This window comes from Rhamphochromis sp. 'chilingali', assembly GCF_963969265.1.
Source record: "Rhamphochromis sp. 'chilingali' genome assembly, chromosome: 5".
NCBI lineage: Eukaryota > Metazoa > Chordata > Actinopteri > Cichliformes > Cichlidae > Rhamphochromis > Rhamphochromis sp. 'chilingali'.
Window position 1 is genome coordinate 1024583 of NC_137932.1, and position 7797 is coordinate 1032379.

A 7797-nucleotide genomic window follows, 5' to 3' on the forward strand; every position below is an offset into this window, starting at 1 on the left:
GGACATCAGTGAGCTGGAAGGAGCCTCACACGCTGTACAAGGGTGAAGCAAGCCCACACACACACCACCAGCTCGGCCTGCCTGCATGTTTGTTTTCCTTCAGCTGATCATTTCTGGTCAATCGAGCCGTTCATCTGCATAAGCGGAAGACGAGGCGGGGGCGGGTCAGCGTCACTCAGTCTGACTTCCTGTCTGCCCTGCCGTCACAAAAAGCAGATTAATGAGCAGTGCATGTGCAGCAAGCACTCGTCATCAGTAGCTGTTAGGAGCAGACAGAGGCGCAGCTTCATCTGTCGTACACGTCCCAGTTTACTTTGTGGAAGGGATCGTCTAATTTCTCCAACTCTTCCCTCTTTCCTCCAGGATTCGGACTCCCCACGCCACTCCACGGCCTCCAACAGCTCCACCTTCAGCAGCCCTCCCAGCCCGGCCTCCCCACACAAGACCAAGTCCCTGTCCTTGGAGAGCACAGAAAGGATGGGCTGGGACACATGAGCCCCCAGCGGTCCATCCGACCCCCCTCACCCACCCACCGACTGACCCATCAACGACCCACCCACCGACAGCACAGGACTCCAAATTCTCCAACTCTTCCTTTTTTGAATATTGTTCCCTCACTGCCCAGAGAACTGCACCTCCTGCCCACCACTCCCTCCCAAAGAAGATTTGTCCCACTTTACCCCCCCGCACTGTGTCTCAGCGTTCTTCCACAGTGGGGCCGAAACACTCGCTAGACAGCGAGGGACAAGCTATCAAATGCTATCAGTGGTGTACATGTGGGTGCTGATGTTTGGCTTGTGTGTGTGAGTGTGTGAGAGAGAAGGTGTGTGTGATGTCGGGCAGGTGATGCAGGAACAGGAAGCTCCCATTTTGGCTCTTTTTGGTCAACTTGTCGAGATTCACTGAGAGACTCTTAAAAAGTCACGATGCAATCCAAAAAGAAGATGAAATATTATTGAGAGCAGAAGGTTTGTACTTGTACATAGGACCCGCCGGGATTCAGGGGACAGTGTTTTAATTTATTTATCAATCATAGACGAGGAAAGGGGCTCTGCTGCTTTGTGGCCGAAGCAGACGGGTGGAGTTCTCCCCCCCCCCCCCCCCCCCCCCCACCTGCTTTCTCTCTGGGTGCTGCAAAAAGATAAAAAAAGGAATTACTTTTATTTTTTGCTCCTGATACTAAGTGCAGCGACTTTATAACATTTTTAATTTCCACCATCAGCAAAAAGCTCCAACAGCGGCTCCTGTGACATCACACGACAAACTCATTCGGTTCCCCAGAGCGAACGACATCATCAGGGGTGCGCGTCCTCCGTCGTGGACGCTCCACGTTGTCCAGCCAAAACTCCCGACACAGTCATGTACATAGGTTCAGAGTAGAGAGTAATATATGATAAGGAAAATACTATAGAGAACTACACGGGGCGGAAAACTCCTTTATTTTCCCGCTTTTGTTTGGAGTGATTCCGGGTTGTTTCGCACTCGAAGCCATTTTAAAACCACTTATTTTGTTTTTACTGATTTATTTTAGATTTGTTTGTTTTCATGTTGTTTCTATGACGTGTGCGCATCCCTCCCCTCCACTTCATATGAGTGGGGGGAAAAAAGCTGACTTGTGTATCGGCACTGCTGCCTGTACGCACACACAGACACACACACAGGCGGTTGTTGCCTTGTTGTGCTCCTCTGACTGTTGGCGGTGTTTGAAAGGTCGCTGAGATGAGCTGTTTCACCAAATACGGACACAACAGGGAGGCGCCGCGACTTTGCTCGTTCCAACCAACGTTTTAATGACTCGTGAAAATTTGTAAGAGGAGGGATTAAAAAAAACGAGAATGTAAACAGTGCGAGGAAGTCACACCTGGGTTTGTGTTCTGGAGGCGATGGAGTAAATGACCTCTGCCTGTTGTTGTTGTGTGACCTGAACAGGGCCGGAGCTCTGAGCCGCCTCCACGGCACTACTTTACTCTACTTTACTTTTCCTTTGTCAGTGGAAAGGCCTTTAAAAAAATAGAAGAGGGGGAAACGGTGTGGCAGCTTCTGGCTGCAGAGCAGGGCATTCACAGCCAAAAACCTGTTACCTCTGTTCATCTCCTGTAGGCATTTTGACCCGAGGGACACGGCGGCGTGGCATCAAAGAACCCACAGAGGGTTTTAGCCTCGCTCCACATGATTCCACTCGTCCTGTTTGTCAGAAAGGGAAAACTCTTCAGTGGTCATTCCCCCTGTGGAAACACAGCAAAGAGCTGCAAACAGCTCATTCCAGGTGTTCTTATTTTTATTATTTTTTTAATTTGAAGAGAGGTTTAGAGCTCCCAGCTGGTTTTACTCCAAATATCTTAGAACTTTTTTTAAGCTAGTGACTCCTTCGTTCCTGCGACGAGTTCATCTGCAGAACGACGAGCCGGTGTGTGAGGTGTTAGCCAGGCGGCGTCTGTTTTTCATTTTTGGCCAATACTGTGCAGAAAATCTGATCCTAGATGTCCCGGTTCAAAGAGAGCGAGAAGGGGAAACTCAGGAAACAAATTTTCAGTCAGATGAGCGCGATCGAGGTGCGTTTGATTCATTTGATGGATGGGCAGCAGTAAGTGAGGGAATGTGACTCGGGTGGAGGCGGCAGTGAGTATTGGGTGACAGGTGGCTTCACGGCCGAAGTGCCGCAATTTAAAGAAATGGAAACGCCTTTACATTTCAGTGAGGTCTTATCTCCAGTACCTTCTATATTGTTTTGCTCTTTCATATCATATTCCACTTTGTTTTCTAGGATTGCTTTGTAATAATTTGTACAGTTTTGCATGTTATAGATGTAATCATTTGTTTTCAGTTTGTCGTTTTATTCTTTTTGGAGCGGTTTGGGTGTTTTACTGAGGATAACCCACTACAGCTGATGTAGATTCTTTTTTTGCACAAAAATATTTAAGGTGTAAGGTCAAAACAAAAATAATGTATGGAAGCGGCTGCCACACTTACGTGGAGAACTCATTATATTAACCTGACTCCGATGTATTTCAATAAAGCGGAGGGCTGTTACAAATACACTCAGTGTTACCGTGTGCTCATTTCTCCTCAGGAAACATCAGAAGCTTTTGATTGTTTTGAAACTTTATTACAAATGACCAACAGGAATTCACTTTTTACATCTATGAACATGTTTTGCCTCTGGAGGAAACGTTGCTCTAACTTTAGTAAGGACACATTTGCAAACAGGACGGAGTAAATCTGCTCAAAGCGAACGTGTTCGGACGGAAAGGGAAGGTAAGCTGTGTTCAGGTGTCCGTACAGCTCCATGAAGGTCGCTGGTGATCTGCTTGAGGTCATTGAATCTGTGCTTCATCACCTCTGTTGGGTTTGTTCTCTTCGCAGTCATAAGGCAGGAGTTTGGATTCAGCATGTATACTCTGGATTTCAGCCCTTGGGTTTAAAACAGCAAAGCACAGACTGACATGATTTCCTTGTATCGTTCCAAACATTATTGCACAGGTGCAATAAAACACTCACTAAAATCCAGCTTTTAAAATGAGGCGAGGCTTCTAGAAAGTTCAGCAGACTTAAAATGCCTTCGTGTGCAGAATAGCAGGTTCAGATTCAGCAGAGATCTAAAAGCTGTGGATGGATCTGAGAACTTTCATTCAGTCGTTTCATCCTCACTGAAACCAGTTCTTTCAGTTCTTCTCCATTTAGGCCAGTCTTCTCCTGATTGGCTGCCCCTCATAAACAGAAGAAAACCTGGAACAAGGGTAATAAATCTAAGCCCCACCCCCACCCCAAAAACCTCCCAAACACTAAAGACTAGAGGACGGAGCTCCAAATGTCTCGTGTCCATCATCGAAGTCCTTTTATACAAAGTAAGCCGCGTCGTGCGGTCGGTCACATTTAGTTGTCTGGCTCAGTCGTCGTTCCCCGACTGGGTGGAGTTTAAAAACTGTGCTAAGATTCACACTGGAGGCTACGTCATAAAGCTGTGAGGATGTTTAAGGCAAAGATTTCTGTCCCGTGCCCCCCCCCCCCCCTCTGTAACCAGACTGTCACTAAGCTGATGCAGCATTTGTTTCATCGATATGTCAGCTCTGAGCTCCCAAACCCATCACAGTGGCTGCTCGTCGACATTCTCCTCCTCAGACTCCACCCCTTCAGGCGGTCGCTCCATCCTCCTCCAGGACTCTGTGGATCCCGTTTCTGGGCACGCCGAGAACCGCCGTGGCCCCGCTGCTCAGGTCCCTGATGCTGCTGTGGCGCGACTGGTTCTCGAGCCTCTGGGCGGAGCCGTGCCGCGACAGGCTGTCGAGGTGATTGGTGCTGCAGTGCCTGGACTGTGATTGGTGGTTTAGACGAGGCAGGCTCCCATATGGCAGCCGCTCGTCTGCGGCTCTGAAACTGGAGGCCGTGTATCTAAATGGAGAGGAGCAGAAATGAGCCTCGGGGCTGTGCGGGTGGGCGGGGTTAATGAAAGACCGCGATGTCAGAACCTACCTGCCGTCTCGCGAGCGGTGCAGGCTGCCGTGGTAGCTGCTCATCTTGGAGCGGGCGCTGCGCACGGAGCCGGCTCGGCTGGTGCTGGCGCTTGGCGGCTCGTCCAGCATGGCCAGGTGGGTGGAAGAGGCGTGTGTGGAGGTCCCTTGCGTGGATGTGCCCCGTGACTTCCTCACAATGGGGGTGTTGGGATCCCTGAGGAGCAGCTGGGTGAAGTCGGGCTCCTGGAGCACTTGTCGGCTATCGTTGACCATCCTGCTGCAGCAGGTGGAGGAAGAGGAGGAGGGGAGAGGTGGCAGGGAAAGATGCAGGGTGGAAGGGAGGGAGAGGGGGAAGGTGGAGGGGCGGTGGGTGTGGTAGAAGAGGATTGAGGAATGTGTGGAGCAGGCAACGGGAGAGGGGGTTAATGCTCTGTTTGGAGGGGAAGTGGTGCAGAGGAGGTGAAAGCCTCAGAAGGCGTCACTGCAGGGACACAAACTGAAGACTGAAATCAGGATCTGTTCACATTAAGCTCTGCGCTCACCTGCAGGTCCTCACATCAGGCTTAATGATACGTGTGTGAGACAGGTGCACACTCTGCATTTATAATGTGATAACTAAGCAAACGTGTTTTTATTTGTTATTTTGGGACCATGTGTGAGGAGCTCCGGAGCGTCAGCAGCTGCCCTGAAACAGCCGCACTCCCATCAGCTGCTGTACACGTGCAACACAAAAGAAATGAAATCCAGGTCTCCTTAAAATAATATTTGAATCAGTATATGTGGAAACATTTCAGTTTGCCAAGCTGTAAAATGTTTGAACTGTAAATGTGTTTCGGGAAGAGAACGCGAGTCCTTGTTTAGTGTCTCCATTGACTACAGAACAGATTAGGAAGAGACAGGAAGTCCACATTTACAGGAAACTGCAGTCTGCTGTCTATCTGCACGATGTGTTGTTTCCCCAATATTAGTGTCTCTTTACTGGTAAATCTATAATTAAATTCTCATTTATCAAGTCCTGAATAATCAGATCTTATAACACCAAATGATGCTGATGGAGCACTTTGCTCTCAGGCTGCTGGGTTACTTCTGCTTCCTTTTTAAAAGTAGAATGGGAACTGGAGCCTTCAGCTTTCAGGCCCCTCGTCTGTTTATCATTGATTGAAATTCATTCAGAAATGTTTAACGACTGAGCTGTCACAACTTTCAAGTACAAAGTTTTATGAAGTCTGCCACATTCCCCCCTTTTTTCTTTTTTTATCCTTTATTTATTTCTCCTTATTTCATTGTGCTGTATATTGTTACTCTTATTTGCCTTGTATGTCTACTGTACAAACTGAACTGGAATGACTGACTGTTCGCTTTATAAGTTCAATAAAGTTTGGAAAAACCCTCTTCGGCCGCTCCCTTCTGCCGTATTTTGCAGCAAAATAATCCACACCCACCGCCGTGCTATGAATTGTGGGATATATGGGACCACGAAGCGTGCACCGGACCACGCTTGATATTTGGGGAGATCGACAGCGCATTTGGAGTATGCATTTGAAGTACACTTTGAATTGGGACAGCCGTCGTCACGTGGCGGTGACGTAACCGCACTTAAAATGCGTACTTCAAGCGTGCAGACTCTGAATTGGGACACAGCCAAAGACGGCCTCATTGTTGACCATTCATTTTCTTTGAAGAGGATTTTGAGAACATACGGGAGCTGATGTTGCTGCCCTGTGTGTCTCATTCAAACTACACTCGGATACTTTTTTAAATTATTATTTCATTATTTTGCCATCCACAGCTCTGAAGTTAAAACTAAATCTGATGATCACCACAGAGAGATGAAGCGCTTTGAGTTGTAAATACTGGGACAAACCTCATGTAAGCTTATTTATATTTAGCAAAATCACACAAAGACGCCGTCACAGTGTGACACATACGTACTCTTTACGTCTCTTGCCGTGGAAGAAACTGGCCCACTCGAAGCAGGTCTTCTTACTGCCCACCCAGAACACAGAGGGGATTCCTACAATCAGCATCATCAGGTACTTTATGAGGAACACCACCAGGTCGGGGTGACTGGTCTGCTCCACCTGGAACAAACAGAAGAGGGTGGAGTTAGTGCAGTTCCCGTTAGATTAGTAACTCTATCGGCTCAGGTTTGTAAAACACTTAATACAATTTATGGTCTTACTGTAACACAGAAGTAAAAAAGATATATCATGTACATCATCATCAGTGTTCAGCAGCGTGGAGCCATCAGTCAGTCTGTGCATGCAAACATCAGCATGAACAAGCTCATTAAGAGGCCTGCTGACTGAGTGGCTTCATCGCTTCCCTGTGTGTGTGTGTGTGTGTGTGTGTGTGTGTGTGTGTGTGTGTGTGTGTGTGTGTGTGTGTGCGTGTGTGTGTGCGTGTGTGTGTGTGTGTTCCACTCCACATCATCACTGTTGCTGATGATGAACCTTGCTGAGGGCATAAACACAGTGTCATCCATCTCTAACTAACAGACCAGCGCCCTCCTCCTGCTTCTGTGCAAACACACAACACACTGCTGCTGCTGTGAAAGGTGGAGGTTTGTGTCTGATGGATGATCCCATCGGGTCAAACGTGAACACACAGCGAGCAATAAAAGGTAAAGTTGCAGTGCAGTTACATCCATGCAGGTGCAGAAACAACTTTTGACTGCACTTCTGCAGCTTTCCTCACACAGTCATGCGTGCTAAGCTAACTGTAGCTGCAGATACTGGCAGCCCTCACAGAGCAGTAGGGCTGCCACAAACAATTATTTTGATAGTCGACTAGTCACCGATTATTTTTGCGATTAGTTGACTAATCATACAAGGTACAGCTTACTGCACCAGCAGCATCTGCTCTTATATAACTATCATTAGCTTACAGCTTTAAGTGTTTCAGGTCTGTGCTAACTAAAAATAAAGACAAGATGATAGTTTATTAAATTTTAATGACATTTGCAGATTGTTTCGGTGAAGTTTAATAAACTCCTTGCTATCTAAAATATAACAGGACACCGGAGTAAATTCTGGAGCATCTCACACTTCTGATAATCAGCTGTCTGCTTGATGTTTATTCAGCTGTGTAAAAACTATAACTTTAATCTCAGACAAACCGATTTACTCAGGAACAAATAAAATACTGAAAAAAGCCAAACAATAACATTTGTAAGTTATCTAAGTGACTTATATGTTTAACCTGAGTAGCAAAAGACAGCGGTGGGTTTGAAAACGATTTGCCGGGAGTCCGGTGTTCTCACGGCGCTAGTGACCTAGCCCCCGGCTAGCTATCGAGCTAGTGGGTAACAGACGTCTCCGAAAACGTCGGAGCACTTTTGAAAATA

General features: G+C 47.3%; 2 protein-coding genes across 7 annotated transcripts in view; one reads left to right on the top strand and one right to left on the bottom strand.

The window, feature by feature from the left end:
- cdc42bpab (CDC42 binding protein kinase alpha (DMPK-like) b) overlaps positions 1 to 3787 on the top strand; it is a 70973-nt gene extending 67186 nt beyond the window's left edge. For all 5 annotated transcript variants that reach the window (XM_080882296.1, XM_080882295.1, XM_080882297.1 and 2 more), the window contains one exon: positions 364 to 3787. In XM_080882296.1, coding sequence (XP_080738422.1) covers positions 364 to 495 — 132 coding nt within the window. In that variant the 3' untranslated portion in view covers positions 496 to 3787. The remainder of the gene's footprint in view (positions 1 to 363) is intronic.
- Positions 3085 to 7797, bottom strand: part of fzd3a (frizzled class receptor 3a) — a 22416-nt gene continuing 17703 nt past the window's right edge. The window contains exons 7-9 of one of the 2 annotated variants that reach the window (XM_080882301.1): positions 6384 to 6532; positions 4471 to 4725; positions 3085 to 4389 (exon numbers count right to left, since the gene is read on the bottom strand). In XM_080882301.1, coding sequence (XP_080738427.1) covers positions 4131 to 4389; positions 4471 to 4725; positions 6384 to 6532 — 663 coding nt within the window. In that variant the 3' untranslated portion in view covers positions 3085 to 4130. Of the gene's footprint in view, positions 4390 to 4470; positions 4729 to 6383; positions 6533 to 7797 lie in introns of both variants that reach the window. The other variant, XM_080882300.1, reaches the window with a different exon arrangement.